This window comes from Etheostoma cragini, chromosome 9 (genome assembly GCF_013103735.1).
Source record: "Etheostoma cragini isolate CJK2018 chromosome 9, CSU_Ecrag_1.0, whole genome shotgun sequence".
Lineage (NCBI taxonomy): Eukaryota > Metazoa > Chordata > Actinopteri > Perciformes > Percidae > Etheostoma > Etheostoma cragini.
Genome location: NC_048415.1, coordinates 25,906,925 through 25,926,505, shown reverse-complemented (window position 1 = coordinate 25,926,505; position 19,581 = coordinate 25,906,925). Strand labels below are relative to the sequence as shown.

Sequence of the window (19,581 nt, the reverse complement as noted above, 5' to 3'; positions counted from 1 at the left end):
GATATTTGAACTTGCATTATTATTGTTGGATTATTTAGCAATTAAATGTAGCCTTCAGTTTCTCTTTCACTTGCTTCGGTTTTCCAGTGTACTACACGGTACTCACTCCCTCAGTGCCAAAGAATGCAGCAGTGTTATTTACGTATCTTACTCTCTGGTTCTAGCTGCAGTGTCTATAGGGCTGCAGCCCAGCCCTACCCACATTAGATACGAAGGATTTTAAATAGTTGTCGGTTAGAGGAGTGAATGTTTGCCTGGTGCCTGATAAATCGGGGTACTTTCATAATTGGCTGTGGAGTGTATCTCTCGCTTCTGCTTAAGGGGATTGCCGAGTGATGACCGCGCATGCGCAAACCTTGATTCCGTTAGCTGTCAGAGTAGAATGTTTTCCCCCTGTCCAAGGACCAAACTTAGCGTAGCGAAAAGCGGCTAGCTTCGTAAATGTACCCAGAGGGAAATGGCATACTGCGAACATTCGGAGTTTTAAAACAACAAAAATGTCTATAGCGAACTCTTTTCGGAAACTTGAGGTCTGTGAGTACAAACTTGGACACCACTCTCGAAACCACACTAGTAAAGGTAACTTATCAGCTGCTAAAGTTAACTACGGAGCTTTGTAAAGTTGGCACCGTTCATCTAGAATATTAGTATTTCTAGGTTTTGTACATATCAGTCATGAAAATGACATACTTTGTAGCTACTCTAACGACGGGTGTAGTGTAGAACCGGAGTGAAAAAAAGGAGCTGGGCGGGTATCCCGGGCCCGGCTGCTCCGTTGCGATGGGCAACCGCGGGATGGAGGATCTGATCCCGCTGGTCAACCGCCTTCAAGATGCCCTAAGCAGCGTGGGCCAGAGCTGCAGCCTCTACCTGCCTCAGATCGCTGTGGTGGGCGGCCAGAGCGCAGGCAAGAGCTCCGTGCTGGAAAACTTTGTGGGCAGGTAAGACTGTACAGCAAGCAACCTTTGTTAACTCACTGTACTTACTCTACGTGGTTAAAATTGACATTGCAAACTGTGCCAAGTTCTAATAAAGCACCTTTATCGTGTTATGAATTGTGAGCGTTTTTTAAAATTAATAAATTAATAATTTGGTTTTCCAGGTTGTGAATAATCCCTTTGGAACATATGTATGTTTACAACATATGTAACTTTAAATCTGATGTCTATTGTGGTAAAATGTCTCCTTTTTTGTTTGTTACTCTTAAAAATGTGAGAGGGGGGCTGATATAAACTGAAGCTTCTGAACCTACCCTTTGGTTACCACCAATAATATTTATTAATTCATTAGAAAGCAAGAAACCTATCAGTTCACATTTATAAATGCATTTCTATCAAATAAGTATAAACATCTGCCAACAGAATTTGACACACGCTGGCATTCCATTAAGCGATTAGTAAACCTTAATAAAGTCATTAGTTTCCACTTATACCCCCACTTCTTTTGAACAGCCCCCATAAATTACCAAGACTTTACCAAGGTATGTAAAAACGGTAAGTCACCCTAAATGACAAAGCTATTAGAAAGTGTTAACAAAAATCCATTGTGCAATTTAAATAGTCCTGGCTAATTGTAATAAAATACTACAAAATAGGAATTTGTAATATAGGCCTACTGCTATTTTCTTGTAATGTTGAAAGTCATGGGAGATGCTTAATACAAGCAATACATGCAAGGGTCAAAGTTAAGAGGGTGTTGTGTGCTGTACAGATTGTAAAGACCATTGAGGCAGATTTTAATTTGTGATATTGGTCTATAAGGAAATCGACTTGACTTGACAAAGATCTGTGTTCCGCTGTACTGAAATCAGGACTTCAGGCAATTAATCAATTCTAATGCACAGCTGAAATCACTGTTTTGATATATCAACGTCTCCACCCAGCACTAGCGGTTTGGGTTGCTAGTCTGAAGTGGTGGATGCCAGAGGTGGCGGTGTTGGTATGACAGTAGCCAGCGTAGCACCTTATCTCACTGCAGGCTGTGTAGGTGTCGAAGAAGAGGAGGAGGTTAACATGGCTGCTGAAAAAGTATTGGAATCAGCATTCTTTTAATTAATGCACAGTACACAACGCGTCCTAACCAAAACTGGGCTCAACAGAGCTTTGTTGAATTTACATCTCATTCTGACATTTAACAGACTTCAAGGGCATTAAAATAATGCAAACTTATCATGATTACCAGTGTTGTATGGGTAAAGATGAAATGCAAGTAAGACGATTCAGTTCGTGAGGAGGAGAATAAGTGCTCCGATCCTGTCAGAAAAGAATGCTGGTGAGTAAATGAGTCACTTTCAAGACAGTGCCACTGTTTTAAGTAAAGGAGGCGTATGTATTGTCTACAGCAGAAGATGGTGTGGTATTGCCAGAAGCTTTAGGACACTATTAATGCTTGCCTTCCTGATTGTGTAATGATATTTTAACACACGCCTCAGTTCTTTGTCTGTGCTATGATTATGTTGTGACACCCCTTTTGTGGGGAACCGTGCCAGCTACATCTGGGACAGGATGCAGTAAAACAAACTTCCTGAATTTGATTTTAAAGGGAAAGAGGAGGCTATTTTCCCATGCATTCTGTTTCCTTATGGTCGGCACTATATTTAGCTTTTAGTCTTTATGTATCTGTTAGGGCTGATCATATGGCAAAGCTTTTCTTAGCCTTCCTGACCGAGTTGCTGATGTTTTGGATAGTATGAACGGCAACTAAAAAACAACTGAAATACATCTGATTGTTAGTGCTCACAATGCTTTACTAAGTTACACCCTTTTAGTGTAATGGTCTTATCTGTGCAATTACAATATATAAAGTCATTTATCTGGTGCGTGTCAAGCAGTTCGGATTAGGATGCAAGATTGCATTGACATTGAATGCAGTGGCAGTGCATGTGTGTCTGTGTGTGTTTATGTATCCTTCTCCAATTTAGTCTTTCTTCCCAAACAGAGACTTCCTTCCAAGGGGTTCGGGAATTGTCACTCGCAGACCTTTAATCCTCCAGCTGCTTAGTGCGAACACTGGTAGGTAAGACACACATCATAGTCACTCATGCAGGCTGGAAAGTGTCATTCTTAAGCTGCCACCAGATGGCAGTATGACATTTTACAATGGCTGAACCCGACTGGTGAGACAGTGCTGGAATTGGCATCAAGTCTGACCCTAGGCTCTTTGCTGCATGTCATCCCCCCTCTCTCCCCCCTTTTCCTGTTTTCAGCTATCCTATCTAGTAAAGGTCCAAAAAAATAATCTTCAAAAACAAAACGTTGTGGGCGTGATATTTCAAGAGCCTCTAAAATTATGAATCAGTCATTGTTTAACTGATGGTTTCTCCCCTGCTCATTGTGTTTTTTCAGAGTACGGTGAATTTTTCCATTGTAAGGGAAAGAAGTTTACAGACTTTGATGAGATCCGCAAAGAGATCGAGGCAGAGACACACAGACTCACAGGATCCAATAAAGGCATCTCCCCTGTCCCCATCAACCTACGGATTTATTCACCACATGGTAACACAATGTGTACTTGTGTGTGTTCAATGTGACATATCGGTTGTCATCAGTTTCTTGAACATATGTATGACCTGTGTTTTTATTTCTTCTGTGTGTTTGCAGTGCTGAACCTGACTCTTGTGGACCTGCCTGGCATCACCAAGGTGCCTGTAGGCGACCAGCCGGCAGACATAGAGTACCAGATACGAGACATGATCATGCAGTTCATCTGCAAGGAAAACTGTCTCATCCTGGCTGTTACGCCAGCTAACACCGACCTGGCCAACTCTGATGCACTCAAACTGGCCAAAGATGTTGACCCACAGGGTAAGCCCTGGGTGGGGCTGTAAAGTCTGTGAGGTTCCATTATGTCCTGAGAATAAGGCACTACACACTAATGTATTCATAGGAATAAATAAAAAATATTAATGTCTGAGAAGTTGAAAGTGTTGCCATATATTATTCATATGTCCACAGGTTATTAAATCCCCTTTGGAGGCTATAAAATTTCCTCTTTTCTTCATCTTCTTTTCAGGCCAGCGCACAATTGGTGTAATCACTAAGCTGGATCTGATGGATGAAGGAACAGATGCCCGGAACATTCTAGAGAACAGGTTGCTTCCCCTGCGCAGAGGTGTGCTGCTTTAGTTTGTGTGTGTGTGTGTGTGTGTGTGTGTGTGTGTGTGTGTGTGTGCGCACACATGCTTTAGTGTGTTGAGCCACCAACTCTAGCTGTAATACAGTCACACTGCACCCAGACATTATGATTGTATCTGTAATCAGCAGCCAGAGGCTCCGTCTCGGTCAAGCTCTTATTCTCTCTATTCTTTTTCCTCTTCTTCTCTGTCTGACTCTGTCTTTTTATGTGTCCCGTGTTCACATTATTTCTATTTATCCATGTGCAGTATGCAGTATCTCTTTAACTTGGGCCATGTGTTGAAAGATGGTTATGCACTTTGAATAACATCATAGCAATACTATTGAGTGTGTGTCTGGATAATTGTTCTTGTGTGTATGTATACAAGAGAAAGACAGAGACACACTGTGTGTGTGTGTGTGTGTGTGTGTTTGTGTGTGTGTGTGTGTGTGTGTGTGTGTGTGTGTGTTTGAGTAAAGCACAACCAGCTGCTGGCCCCTTCATGCTTCTCCTACAGTGCTAATGCATTAACCATGGAAGCCCTAGTAGCATAGAGCTGAAGCATTAGATAAGGAGCCTGGTTCTATTACTGTACTAAATAGCATTCGGCCTGCTTCATATCACATGCATTGCTGTTGAACAAACATATTTATTTCCTGCTTGTATGCTTCAGTTTTAATGGAATAAATGACAGTCTGGGAAGAGCTCCAAGGACACGTCAAAAAATTCAAGTCAAATCTGTCTAACCTCAGAGTCCTTGATTCTTCCTTCCTCTTGTTGCACATTGTCGTCCTTACAATGGTCACATGCTGTTCATTTCCCTTCTCATCTCTTTCTCTCCCCCCCCTCCAGGTTACATAGGGGTGGTGAACCGCAGTCAGAAGGACATTGATGGGAAAAAGGATATTAAGGCGGCCCTTCTTGCAGAGAAGAAGTTCTTCCTTTCACACCCGGCTTACACGCACATGGCTGAAAGCATGGGCACCCCGTATTTACAAAGAATACTCAACCAGGTTAAAAATACACACACACTCACACACCCACACACACACACCTAGAGAAGTAAATACATTGTATTGTTTCTCATTATGTTTGTTTGCAGCAACTGACAAACCACATCCGAGACACTCTGCCAGTCGTCCGTACTCATCTGCAGGGCCAGCTTCAGGACTTGAATAAAGAGGCTGAAAAATGCAAACAGTTCAGTCCTGATGACCCTGGACAGAGAACCAAGACACTGCTACAGTCAGTCAGTCAGTTATTCTGCAAGTGTCTGTTAGTACTCATCTGTTGTCTTTTAAATTGTTCGTACGTCAGGGTTTCTCCTGGTCTGTGTTTCCGTCTTGCAGGTCAGTTCAGCGCTTGGCTGTGGACTTTGAGAAGCTAATCGAGGGCTCGGGCGACAGAGTAGACACCGTTAATCTGTCAGGAGGTGCCAAGATCAACCGAATCTTCCATGAGAGTTTCCCAAATGAACTGGTCAAGGTGTGTGTGTCTGTGTGTGTGTGTGTGTGTGTATGTGTGCGTGTGGTAGCGCTTGTCATACAGGAGCTCCATGAACACTGCATGTGCCTTAAAAACTGTAATGAACCTCAGCCAAGTGTTCAACTCTGACTGACTGTGTACCATGTTTTCAGATTAAGTTGGATGAGAGAAAGCTGCGGCGGGAGATCAACTATGCCATCAGAAACACCCATGGTGTCAGGTACAGTGTGAGTGTTCTGAGCAAATGCAAAATGTCAAATGTTGTCATGTAATGTAATCCTTTACAATTTTACCTTTTTTGTTTTTCTTGCTTTCCTCCATCTGCCTCTCTTTCCCTCTAGGACGGGTCTCTTCACTCCTGATATGGCCTTTGAAGCCATAGTCAAAAAACAGATATCAATGCTAAAGGGGCCGTGTATTCAATTTGTAGACACAGTCAGACAAGAACTTATCTCCACTGTGTACCAGTGTATCAACAAGGTATAAATGTGTGTGTGTGTGTGTGTGTGTGTGTGTGATGTGGGATGAACTGTAAATTTTGGGGTTTCAAAACTGTTTTATGGCTTACTTCCTGTCTGTTTTCCTCTCTATAGCTCAGCTCCTATCCCAAACTGCAAGATGAGACAGAGAGAATTGTAACCACTGAAATACGAGAGCAAGAGAGTAAATGCAGAGATCAGGTCATTCACACACAGCTGGACATTGTATTAGTCTTAGATAACTCTCCTGGATTATTAAGTTTTTGTGTGTTTCTCTAGTTAACGGATGTCTGCTCTATTCAGATCGTCTTGCTCATTGACATACAGCTTGCCTACATAAATACCAAACATGAAGATTTCATTGGCTTCACTAAGTGAGTAACCTCGTCAGTTTTAAACTATAAAGTTAACATTACATCCATTCTGACAGAGTAAATAACATTAGCTCTTCCTCTCTTGTCAGTGACCAGCAGGTGTACAACCAAAGCAATAAGAAGAATGCTGCAAGGATGGCAGGAAACCATGTAAGACTTTGAATATCACTGCATTTATGTACTGTATATATCCTTGCTAACCATTGGGCGTTTGAGATGGCAATGGCAACATACGGACTCAGTGGGTTAGCTCATTGGTCCTTCACTTTGGTCAAAGTGAAGGTCTCAACAACTATTTCATAAAGTGCCATTACATTTGATAAAAGAAACTCATGATCCCTAGAGGATGCATTAAAATTACTATCTACAGTAGCGTTACCAGAAGGTTTAACTGCTAACTAAATACCACACGATATCCCAACATCTCATACCATAAAGATTCTTGCTTTAGCGTCATTACCCTTAGACATACACTTTTTGTATTGTTTACCCTCCCTACTCTGAATCATCTTTGTCAATTTTAAGCATACCCAACATGAGCATGTGCAGTGGGCTGTTGGTTCTCTACAGCGCGACATTTGAGTGTGCACTAAATTAAGTAAATGTTTTCCATCTATCTTACTTTTTTCCCCCCAGTAATGTCACCATCCCATGTGTTACACATTAATCAACCTCAATCAGAATTCACAGCTGCAGACAAACTAGACATTTTGTGATTTTACTGGAGGGGATTTAGGGTCCAATCATGCAACCAGAGTTGATCTTGTTGATCTTCTCATAGGAATGCAGGCAAGCAAAAATGTGTTTTTTCTCAATATGTTATGATTAATATGTAACATGATATTTATGTGACACATTTGAAAGCAGGCATAATTAAAAACAAAATCCCATAATGATTGTTTAGTCAGGGCGCCTTTGATGTATGATGATGAGAACAGCACAACCACAGCTTAAGAAGTTAAAACATGTTGTAAGTTATTTACACAATCCCCCATGTTGCTTTGGTAGTAGTTAACTATTAAATGATCAATATAAGTTCCCCAAGACCCCCTTCATAAAAACACAAAAATGTCCCCAAATATAACGAAAACATTAACGTTCCTCCCTCATCTCATGTTTTTCTCCAGGGTGTGACCCCTCCTTCCAGACTCGTAGTAGGAGACCAATCTCTTTAAGCCTATTCACTCACTGCTGCCTCTACTGGAAATATTTGTGTGCAGGATTCAAGCTTAAGGGTTGTGCGTTGGCATGCGGCCGATGACACACTGGCAAATGGCTTGTTGTAGCTTTATAATCATGTATTTCGACATACACAGCTAACTCTTTTCCTCTTATAGTTGGCAGTATTCTCTCTCTGTCTAAAACTAATAATCTTTACTCCCTCTGCAGTCCCGCGGCTTCATAAATATGTGCAGATGTTAATATTTTCCTAGTCTGCAGGATGTCTTTGTCAGTTTTTGGTATCTTTAGTCAAGTCAAACTTCCTGTTCCCTTATTCATTGCACATCTTTCTTCTAGTCTTTCTTTCTATGCTTAATTTGAATGTGTACCTGTGCATCTAGTCTTCTTTTCGACCAATTATTTCCATTGGTTGTTAGTGAAACTATTTGGTGATTTGGCCATGGCTACATAATCTATGTCATATATCTCAAAACTGTCTAACCCGCAAAAATCCAATTTTTCCTACTATGTCAACTGTTTATTCTTATTTTCATCAGCAGGAGTCCACTCTCATTGTGTGACCTGCTTTGCACATCTTCATACTGTATGAGTTATATCTTGCTATCTAATTTTCAATCAATCTGTTCTCTGAATGACATTGTGATGGTCCTGTCTGTCTTGCCATCTGAGCTCCTTCCTTACCCTTGGCTGTTGTGCAGGTCATACGCAAGGGCTGGCTGACCATCAGCAACATCGGCATCATGAAAGGTGGAGCCAAGGAATACTGGTTTATCCTCAGTGCAGAGAGCCTGTCCTGGTTCAAGGATGATGAGGTGAGGCATTCGCACCCACACTTGAAACAAATAGATCACACCGAGACATTTTAGAGCGCAAACTTAATAAATAAGAAAACATGTAAGTCAAAATGCAGCAGCACACTGTTTATTAACACAAGTTTATTAACACATATCTCAGCTTGAAACAGCATGTTAATTGGGAGGCTGAGAGATAATTAAGTAAGAGGGGAAATCCCTCATCTGTTGATATTGCTGTCACCGTTTCCGTATATATTGAAGTAAATCGGAAGAGCTTGTGGCGCTCTGTTCTGATGTCAGTGGGGCTGCCATCTGTCTGCCTGTCTGTGCCTGCTGTACAGGAGCAGAAGGTCTGCACAGCAAGTGTAGACAGGCAGACACACCACAACAGTCTCGTCCTGTCCCAGTCAATGTCATGGTAGTAAAGGAAGGGCCGAGTGCAGGAAGTGAGATCAGGAGAGGAGAACACATCCCATTTGCATATGGACATAAACAACACCTGTAAACGCTCGCATCTGGATAACAACGCTAGACAGCGTTGTTGTGAATGAAATTAAGTTGTGTATCAGAGTGTGTAGAATATTTTTACAAATAAGTTATTGTTCTTGGTACCCGTAGTAAAACAACCCGAAGGCCGTGTTAAGGATAAAACTAAACAGACGACCCTGTCTTTATGGAAGCTTTGTGACATATGACACCAATAAAAGCACAACTAAATGAGCATCTTTAACCCTGTTTCTCTGTCCAGCTAACAGTTGTCCTTACTTTTCTCTCCTGCCACCTGGAACTGCTAGTGAGCTCCTTCCATTTCCCCCATTCATTCCTCTGACGCCCCCCCCCTCCTCCCCATTCGTCCCGCTCACTCTTCCCCTTACTCCCCCTTTTCTTTCCTCTTCTGGGAGTTCAGGCATTTGGAGCGGCTCACTCTGACACAGCTGGAGCTGCCCCAAGCCAAACTAAGACACACACATACACACACACATGCATGCACGCCCACACACACGCACACGCACACACACAGTAGACAGACTTGTATATACAGTATACAGTACACATGCAGAGTCTGATGTAAACAAACTGGCATGCAAATAGTGGAGAAAAATATACACTCTCAGACAGACGCACAGTCACTTTTCAGATAAACACTGGATCCCTTGAACACAGTGTTCCCAGACACAGCCCCAGGCATGCATATTGTACACACACAGTGTTATAGGTTTTCCTTGCGCTGTCATATACAAACAAGACTTTGCACATCTGCGAAAAATAATACAATGACAGGACAGCAAATATCTGTTGACCACATCAGAACAACGCACGTTGGCTCCCTGGAGGATCATGATAAGACAGTTTATAGTTTAAAGATAATATAAAAGTCTAAACTTTCAACTCATTTTGATTAAGTTGGACTAGTCGGTATTTAATCCATGTTCCTCCTCACTGCGTTGGATGTATTATCTGCTGTGTTTGGAAGGCCTGAGTGCAAAATCAGTCATCCATATTATCCCAGAAGATCAGATCTATCTTTCCACATGCACACGTGGGTTTGTGTGTGTGTTTCTGTGTGTGTGCACACGCACAGTCACAAAAGCCAAGGTTCTGCTTCTTTTCTCTTGCAGTTCCCGCTGTCACTCTCCCTGCACACACTACCATCCACAGACATCTATTTTTTCTTTGACTACTGAACCCCTCTTTTTTGTTTTCTCTTTCTTTACCTCTGTCGCCTTTCCTCCTCCGTTCTCTCCTGCTCTCTGTCTCTCCCTCTTTCTCTCTCCCCCTCTCTGTGGTTGGCAGTCTCACTGGGACTGTGCACATTCCTGGCTGGAAAATCTGAAGCTTTGTCCAAACACCAGCTTCCAAGATCTGCCCAGAGAAATCCCACATGGCTGTTTCTACACTGCAGACCTCCCCCTTTGACTCCCCCCTCTCCTCTCAACTCCTCCACAGTCTCTCTCAGAGATACTCCCCCCAAACCCCTCCCTCACCCCTTTCAATCTCCCCTCTCCATCCCTGTCCATTGCATCTATACGCTTCAATTTTTTTCCAACGTCGTTTAGGCCATATTGTACATTTCCTTTCTGTGTACCTAAACTAAGATTGCAGCATAATAGTTCAGTGTTTAATCTCCACAACGCGCTGAACAGACATACATTCCTTCACCCCTCAATTGCCAGGGCTCCACCAGGCAGTCTGAGGAAAAACAGACGGCTCATGCATACACACTTAATCTACATGCTCGCCTCTGTGTGTAGGTGTGTGTGGCCTGTTCCATATCTCAAATCTATTAGTCTCGAGAAAGAGGAGACACAGCTGCTCTGATGTATGATACTTCATGACACCACTGGGAATATGACACACACACGCAAAACAGTGCCCTGATGTCCAATACAAGAGTTATATTGCCACACGGATGCACATGCAGGAACTCAAAATACCCAATGAGAGGCATCTGTTAGTTTATCTCTGCAATAAATGTGTGTAAAAAAAAAAAAAAAGTAAGCTAATTTAGAGCAAAGTATTGGTAAAACAACAGTAAGTCACAAGTTATTGCGTCTCTTGCTTAAATGAGATGCATGTAAACTACTCTGCCGTGTATATATATATCAACCCCCATTAACAAAGACACTTAATTCAGGGTGACAAATGCTACAAAATGGATGTCATTACGCTTGATTTCAAATAAAGTTAATGATGGCATTTTGAAGAGTTGAAAGCTTACAGTTAATTCACATATAAAGGCATTTGCACCCATTTAAACAAGAAACAACAGAAAATATTAGACCCAAGATTTGTCTCAGCGAAGAGTACATGCAGCTTTTCACGTTGTCCTGAGTCTTGATGCTGAAGCACTTCCTTGCACAGTCTAACCAATGTGCAGACTACTGTACACCACTAAGATCCTGAACAGGTAGTCTGAACACTGGGATGACGGAGCAGGACCCTTTCTAACTTTCTCTTCGGCCTCCCATTTCCCTGCTCTGGCTGTTAGCTAGCCATCCTGCCGGCGGCGGAGGGGATTCGGATAAAGATTTCCTCTGTTATTCTCTTCTTTCTTATCCTGTGTCGGGGCTGGGCCACAGGCGAGGGGTCTTGCACACATCAGACTTCCACTCATATGGGTGTAGCTCCTCTGGAGATGTGAGTGTATCTTTAGTCGGGCATCCGCAGGGCTGTAGTATCCAGTCTTGACGTGGCACATTTACTCATTCAGCTAGTGATCTGCTTGTTCTCTCTGAGAAGTCATAAGGAAATACGGGGAGTGAGAGAATGAGAGAGAGAGAGTTAGGGAGGAACTTAACAGCCATATATGGGTTGATGGGACCCATGGGGAATCAACTTTGGACTGGTCTGCAGTTTCTCCCCACGTCTCCTGCACACGTTCTCCTGCTCTCTATGTTCCTCAACCCTTCCTCTTCTACTCCAGCAAAATCCACCTCCTTCTATCCACCTTTATCCCTCCTCTTCCTCTATTCATCATCTCTACTTTCTATTTCTACCCCATCAGAGCACCCTATACTCTTTCCAGTCTCCTCCCCCTCTGTCCAAAGCGATGCCAGATGTTGCTTTTTGAGCGCCAATCCCGTCCTGTCATTTTTTTCAGCCTCTGTTACAGGAAGTGGGCCCCTTTTGGGGAAAAAAAGGAAAGAGGAATGAAGGAAGAGAGTCGTAAGGTTCAGGGGAGCACTGAGAGACGCAAGACCGAAATAAACTACATGCACACTAGCATCTCAAATTTGTGTGCTCATGCTCAAGTGAAAGGGCACACACATGCATTCATAGGCTCATACAACATCCAGGATTTTAGGACACCATTTGCAGGCATGCTTTAGTTCTCCCATCTATATAAGTCACCTTTCTATTTTATACTTTTCTCGCTTTACTTTACCCTACCTTTCTGGAAGCCCCCTTCTCAAAGGTTAGAAAGAGGCAGCAGGCCGAGGAAGAGACATGAGGGGGAAGGGCTTCACTTTAAGAGAAATGTTGTGTTAGAGCTTGAGTCTGAGTAATGACTTTCACATGTGGGCCCGGCCTCTCTCCCACTTTTTCATACTCATTCTCTCATTCCCTCCCTCCCTGATTGACTTCTCTGTACCCTGCCTCCATACTGTCTGGTTCTCCTCACGCTGGCTGCTCCACTCCTACAACTGTTCTCTGTCATTCATAAGTCCCCGTAGTGATGACAGACTATAGACTTATGGTATCCCCTTCTCTCTCTCACTCTCTCCCACTGTCTCTCTTTTGCTAGTTAGTGGGCTGTTAATGTGAGTCAGTCTGACAGGCAGACACATCATCTCGTATGAACTCAGGTGCTCTGCTAGCACAGTGTTCCACATCTCCTTTTCACTCTTTTCCTTCTACAGCTCAAGTCTCTTGGCTTCCCTCCTGTCCTCTCTGGCTCTCAGGCTGAACAATATTTACTACCAGACATGCAGCTATTTGAACTTAATTCCCCAACTGAACTGTCTTTAGTCTCCTGTGTGTTTTGCTATCAACACCTGTGTTGCCTCTACGTGATGTCATATTTTACTCTGCATAACTACTGTCAAACTGTATCTGTCTTTTCCAGGAGAAAGAGAAGAAGTACATGCTTCCTCTGGACAACCTGAAGCTCCGAGATGTTGAGAAGGGCTTCATGTCCAGCAAATTTGTCTTTGCTATCTTCAACACCGAGTTAAGGTTTGTTTGTGTGTGGCTGGAGGCCTGTGTTTGTGTTTGTGTATGTGCGTGAATCAAAAAAGGGAGTTCTGTTCCTGTCACCCGCTTGCTGACGTTTTTTGTGATATTTTACGAGGGTGGACAGGTCAGGGGAGAAAAGGGAGGAGAGTCGTGTTTTGCCCTTCTTTTGACTTCTTCCATTCAAATTTGCCACCTGAATTAAAAGGATATCCAGTGGGTGCTGCAGTGGGTGTAGTAACGTATAAGCCAGGCTTTTGAGGGGATGGTTTTCTGGGTTTATGTTTGTGAAACAGTTTGAGAAAGACAGAGACAAAGAGAGTTTAGAAGCTGGAGCTAACCCAATGTGTGTGTGTGTGTGTGTGTGTGTGTGTGTGTGTGTGTGTGTGTGTGTGTGTGTGTGTGTGTGTGTGTGTGTGTGGGTGTGTGTGTGTGTGTGTGTGTGTGCGTGCCACAGCATACCGATGGCAGGCTCATTAAGCAGCTAATCAAAGCCAGAGAGCTTGGATCAGAGATGAGGCTGCTCTTGTTTGGAAAGAATTGCTCGACTCACCACAAAAGGGAGGGAGAAAGAAGAATTGGAAGGGTTGAGAGGAGAAAGAAAGCAGGAGTGAGAGAGTATCAGAGCCATCGGCCAGGAATGTGTCAAAGTCTGTCCTGTGGCGCCCCCCCTTTCCTGCACACTCTGTTTCTCTTTCTGTAATTGTGTGTGTTTGTGTGTGTGTGTGTGTGTGTGTGTGTGTGTGTGTGTGTGTGTGTGTGTGTGTGTGTGTGTGTGTGTGGCAGACATTGCAGTGGTTTTGTCCCTGTCTGACAATAATCAAAAACCTCAGGAAACTCTTCAAATCTAAAGCAGTCAAGGATCTGTGCAGAAATTCCACAAGAGTGAAAAAAACTCACACTGGCTACGAGCTGAGGAAAGGATAGCAAAGGGGACAAGAAAAAAACGTTGAAGTGATTGATAAATCAGCGGGAAGAACAATTTTAATCTGTGCTCTTTTGTGTATATGAATGTTAGCGTCCTCATCTTAGTGTACTTGCACCCTAGTATTGTCATTGTTGGCCTCGCTCCCCGTCTGTTAGCCACCACACCCTGACTTATTAGCCTCACCCATCCTAGCCCAGCTATAAGCTCACAAACAGACTGCCCATTTCGTGATCTTTCTGTATCACTCTCTGCTGCTGCAGATTATCCCCTTTTCATTTAGTTGTCTCCCTCCTTCACACACACACACAAACACACAGGTTTTGCATATTTGAGGGTAACTGCTATGTGTTCTGAGTGTGAGAAGGGAACAACAAAAGGAGGAAAGAAACAACTGAGTGATTAAAAAAAAATGTTTAACAGATGCGCCACAGCCTGTTCCAGATCTTTAGCTTGTTTCTTACTTTGCGGTGCTGCTGCCACAGCCAAAGCACGGAGATGGTATGATGGTGTGAAGAGGGAATACTAAGAGAGGAAAGATGGAGAGGAAAGAGACGCTGGGGAATGAAAATACATGATGGAGATTAGAGGATACATTTTGGTTAGAGAGGGCATGCCAAGCACAGCAGTTAAACTGATGTTTTATTTTGTGTCTGTATGTGTGTATATCTGCCTAGTTGCGAGTGCTTGTGTGTCTCTATGCCCTTTACATTCAGTGAATCAATTTTCTCTTTACATTCTTTTTTATCATACTGTATTGCATTTAAAGGATTGTACCACATTTTGGAAAGACTGGCCCCACCTCTTATACCTTTTTTTTTTCATCAAGGACCTGTGTTCAACCTTGGTTCTCAACACGGTGGGGCCCTTTTTTACAAAACGGTCTATAAACTATTTATTATAATATTACTATTACAATATTTTGATGATTTTTACTAAATGGACCATGCATGCCAGTAACAAGGGCCACACTTAAATATTGGGAGAATACTGACTAATAGGCCTACTGAATCTAAGACTAGAGTTTATTGTGTGTTATATGTTCACTCATAATGAAAGCTTTTGATGATTTCACATGATACACACAAAGGCAACCTTGTTCAAACAACATTTGACTCATGTACAAAGTGGGTCAAGAGCTGAGTGAGGAGGGGATATTAAGAAACACAAACACCGAAATCATCCATGTGGTCTTGGTAGATTTTTATGCTCTGACTTCCTCTTTTAAGTACACTACACACTAACTGATAATAGGTGATTGATTGGCATCCTCTAAAAACTAACAGCTCACAAGATAATTCAAAATTAAACTGTGTAATACAGCATGTGGCGGAATCTACAATGTTTAAATGGAGACATTTATTTGTACTGCTACTACTAGAGACTACTTTCCTCTCCTCCCACAAGACATTGAGCAAGACTTGTTTTGTTTCCACTTAAAGTGAACATGGTGAGAATGAAGAGACGACAGACAGCTATAGATGACTTAAAAACGTTGCTCAGCTAAAACGTTTACACATTGTGACTAAAACTCACCTTCACTGAGTTCATAAGAGACAGCAGTAATAACGTGTCATTACAACCTGTGGATGGTTTTGATATGTACTGTATTTTCTCAATGGGTCAGTCACTCTTGTTTAAGGTATCTACTAACTGTACTGGGTTTATAACTCTGTATTGTGGCCAAGAAGCGTAGCTTTTAAAGGCATCTGACAATGTTGCACTGAATTGCAGGAACGTGTATAAGGACTACAAATGCCTGGAGTTGGCCTGTTACTCTCAGGAGGAGTTGGACAGCTGGAAGGCGTCTCTGCTACAGGCCGGAGTCTACCCTGAGAAAGTCATTGTTAGTACTCTGACCCCTAATTCAACCTAATTAAACCCAACCCCGACCATAGCTGTGGGGAGCTGCACCTGCCTGAACCTTACCTTTGTGTTGAATGCACTTGTAGACTTTGCTAACCTTAAAAGCCCAGCCATAACCCCTTACCCTTCTCTCCATGTTTCCCCTTCTCTTCCCCTGCCAAAGCGAAAAAGTAAGTCCCCCACCCCTTCCATCTTGCTCTGTCGTTGGCTCTTGAGCACCACATTCTTGGCCCATGATGTCACTACAACATGCGTGTGTGTGTTCCAGTCTGTTTCTAATCAGCAGTTTCTCGTCCCTCACCCACTCCCCCTTTTATTTCTTCTGCCCACTCTTCCTTACCTCCCTCTCATGTGTTCTCTCTTTTCTGCTCTCCCTGTTCCTATCACATAGGCTCTATGCTTATTCTTGTCGCAAGCACAGATATTGAGATTGAGATATGGAAATACACAAAACACCAATCTTAATGGCTTCACACATCTGTTAACATCAACTTATCAGCTGTGTTACCTCAGCAGTCACTGCGGCAAATAACACAACACTATATATCCTTGGTTAAAACTACAGGGAGAATTTGAACAGCGTATGTTGCAATTCCTCCCAGCTCCATCTTGTCTGTCTGTCACCCAGGTGGATGGGCAGGGAAATGGAGCTCCTGAAAACTTCCCAGACCCTCAGCTAGAGCGTCAGGTGGAAACCATTCGTAACCTGGTCGACTCCTACATGAGCATCATCTATAAGACCATCAAGGACTTGATGCCAAAGACCATTATGCACCTCATGATCAACAGCGTAAGATACCCAGGCCAGACTCTTTACTCTAAGTTTTGTATATCATCTGTCTTAGAATCTGTATATCTTTATCTACCATACAATAATTTACCTGACTATTTGAGCATGTTCAAATGACTGTTCAAAATGAAAGAAGAGACCACGAGTAAAAGAAAATAAGATTTTCACCACCCCTTTAGGAATTTAGAGCCATTATGCCAAATCAGAGTCAAATATCACATTACAAAGTTACATTTTGACTTGTCGCAGCTGTTTATAATCCCTCTCTGTAGGTGAAGGAGTTCATTAGCTCTGAGCTCCTGGCCCAGCTCTACGCTCTGGGAGAATGCTCAGCGCTGATGGATGAGTCACCGGAGCAGCAGCAGCATCGGGAGGAAGTGCTCCGCAAGCACGCTGCCCTGAAGGAGGCACTCGCTGTCATTGCAAAGTTCTCCACCTCCACCTGCACCACCCCTCTGCCTCCACCTGTAGACTCCTCCTGGATACAGCCCTCCAGGTACACAAATATACAGTTAAACTACAGGGATACATGCAGTAAACAAAACTGTCCTACCCCTGTCTGTCACTTAAGGTTTTCTTCTCCACCCAGCCCGACACTCCCTAGAAAGTCAGTGACCAGTGGCAAGCCAGTGGTTCGAGGCCATGCCCCATCTGTCCCTCGGGTGCATGCTCACACTCCTTCCCCGAGCACTGATGGCCTTCAGCCCAACCGTGCTCCACCTGGTGTGCCAAGGTGACTCGGAAACCACACAATCGCAGCCTGAAATCCGACCTGCTACATTATGATGACCTCCAGTCTGCCGCTCAAATATGCACTGGCATAAATACACACACACACACACACACACACACACACATATACAGAATCAAACCCTGCGCTACAGAGGCACAGGGGCGGAGGGAGTTGTTATTTGAGCTGGGTGGGGGTCTGCTGGAAAATGTGTTTCTCATATTCTCTTTCCCATCAGCCTCAGTAGACAGGACTTCTCTCTGTGCAGCTTTCTACTGGAGCCAGAGACAACAGGCCAGGCGCTCTGTCAAGTTTTCATCTTTCTCTCTGTCCTTCATCCCCCCTTTTCCTGCTTTCTCCTAGCATGCATTTGTTTTATTGCCCTCCCCAGTTTCCCTCATGCAATAACCGTTATTTTCCCTTTCCCCCCCTAATTCTTTTTCTTGTACATTTATTCACTTCTTTTCTTTCACTGGTTCCTCCCCTGCTATTGGCTTTTCTCTCCTTTTTCTTTCTGCCTCATTTCCTCTGTGCTCTCAAATGGTTCTTTAGGTTCTTTCCAGCATGGTCTTTCTCTTTATTCTTCTGGCTTTTTCCATCCAACCTTATGCCTCTTTTTCTTACTCAATCTCTCTCTCCCCTATAGATATACAGTATTTGGGGCTTACTTCTATAAGTCTAATTTATTTTTTCCCCCATAGTTGACAGTACAGGTCACAACTTCTGTAACAATCATAATATATGGCAAATAAATTAAAAAATCTTGCTAAATAAAGGTACAGTAGAGTATAGAATTTGTGAACAGGGAACTGTGAATCATGAATTACACAGTTCTCCAACATTTGGATTAGCTCCTTGCTAAATTGCACATCTCTCCAATCGTCCAAGTTCTGTAACCAGCTGCGGTGACACCTATATTATAACCATTATTTCCTCAGTCTTATTCAACAATTTTCTTTTTTGGGTTCTTCTTTCAAACGCTGCAAAACCCATATAATTGTCCATGCAAAAGTTTTCATATCTTCAATGATACGCCTCTAATCCAGGGGCCGGCAAATAGGTAACAACATGGACATTTTGTTGCCTTCAAATCTTTTTAATAAAGGGCCAACATAGGTTTATAGCTGCTTTGGAGAAGTAAGTGTTTTAAATTGTTGTTAAATTGTATTATTAATATTATTATTATTATTAATATTATTATTATTATTTTAGGAATTAAATGGGCATATTGGGACAAAATGCTGGTATTTCCCGGCCAGTGTTTTAACACACAGTAGAGCTAGCTGCTGCATAACTGGATATAGATTATGATGATGAGGGATCAGACGCTATCTTTGTTAACAATTTGTTAGGTGTGCCAATAAGAAAGCTACAATTAAACCATGCAAATAAAAGCTTAATTTCAGCTTTGTCCATTATACAAGAACAAGGCAAACTTTTTTCAATATTGTTATACTCAACCATGTTTAGTAATATCTCTAATCTTTTTTTCAGGAGGCATCCTCCAGCTATTCCAAAGGTCAAATAACATCTCTGCTCAGAACTCCATTACCCATGATCCTTCTAACTTCTGCTCACTGCTGCCCAGTGACACCCATGACCTGTGTGATGTGTAATCCAGCTGAAGCACTATGCTGGGCTTCTCTCTTACTCCTCGGGGAGCTGCTGTCTGCCAAACTCACTAAATCTTGAGTCTGTTTTGTACATATCATTGGTCATAAATGCCGAAATGTGCTTCACTGCTGCAGTATTTTGTGCCTGAACTCTGTGTAAATAGAAACACTATTTTTTGAGTTATTCTACTAAAATAGAATACAAATGCACTATTTTCACTGTTGAATAAACAGGTTTTATTTTTTAAACATGTATCCTGGTGTCTCCTTATTTATGTTTTAAGATATTTCAAGGTAAATTTCAATTTACCCTAGTTAGTCTATACCACTATACTACTCACCTTGAATTGAATTTAGCATATAATAATGTTTAAGATGGATCACAATCAGATGTTATGTCTCCAAATGTAGATGCCAAAGATTGAGTGTCTAAAACACACTAGGATATCAAGGATTTTGATTTATAGAACTCCCTGACATAAAAATGTAGGAAAACCCTTGTGTATGGCTTATTACCAGGTTATGTTTACACTGTAAATAAAATAGAAGGGGGGGG

The 19,581-nt window shown here is 42.5% G+C and overlaps 1 protein-coding gene across 6 annotated transcripts; it reads left to right on the top strand.

Annotated features, from left to right (window-relative positions):
- Positions 1-111: 111 nt before the first annotated feature.
- dnm3a (dynamin 3a) lies at positions 112-19,274 on the top strand. Of its 6 annotated transcripts, XM_034880574.1 has the most exons (21): positions 119-941; positions 2,938-3,011; positions 3,345-3,494; positions 3,600-3,803; positions 4,012-4,110; positions 4,966-5,126; positions 5,216-5,358; positions 5,463-5,598; positions 5,751-5,818; positions 5,940-6,078; positions 6,192-6,278; positions 6,381-6,451; positions 6,541-6,601; positions 7,579-7,605; positions 8,332-8,445; positions 12,995-13,104; positions 15,761-15,872; positions 16,521-16,682; positions 16,955-17,178; positions 17,272-17,415; positions 18,907-19,274. In XM_034880574.1, exons 1-21 carry the CDS (start codon positions 781-783, stop codon positions 18,938-18,940), a joined length of 2,481 nt encoding a protein of 826 aa, XP_034736465.1. In that variant the 5' UTR covers positions 119-780; the 3' UTR covers positions 18,941-19,274. The 6 variants fall into 6 exon arrangements, 4 of the variants coding, with proteins under 4 accessions (XP_034736468.1, XP_034736469.1, XP_034736465.1 ...); XM_034880575.1 differs by lacking the exon at positions 7,579-7,605 and having other exon boundaries at positions 120-941; XR_004657778.1 differs by lacking the exons at positions 15,761-15,872; positions 17,272-17,415; positions 18,907-19,274 and having other exon boundaries at positions 113-941.
- Positions 19,275-19,581: the final 307 nt, after the last annotated feature.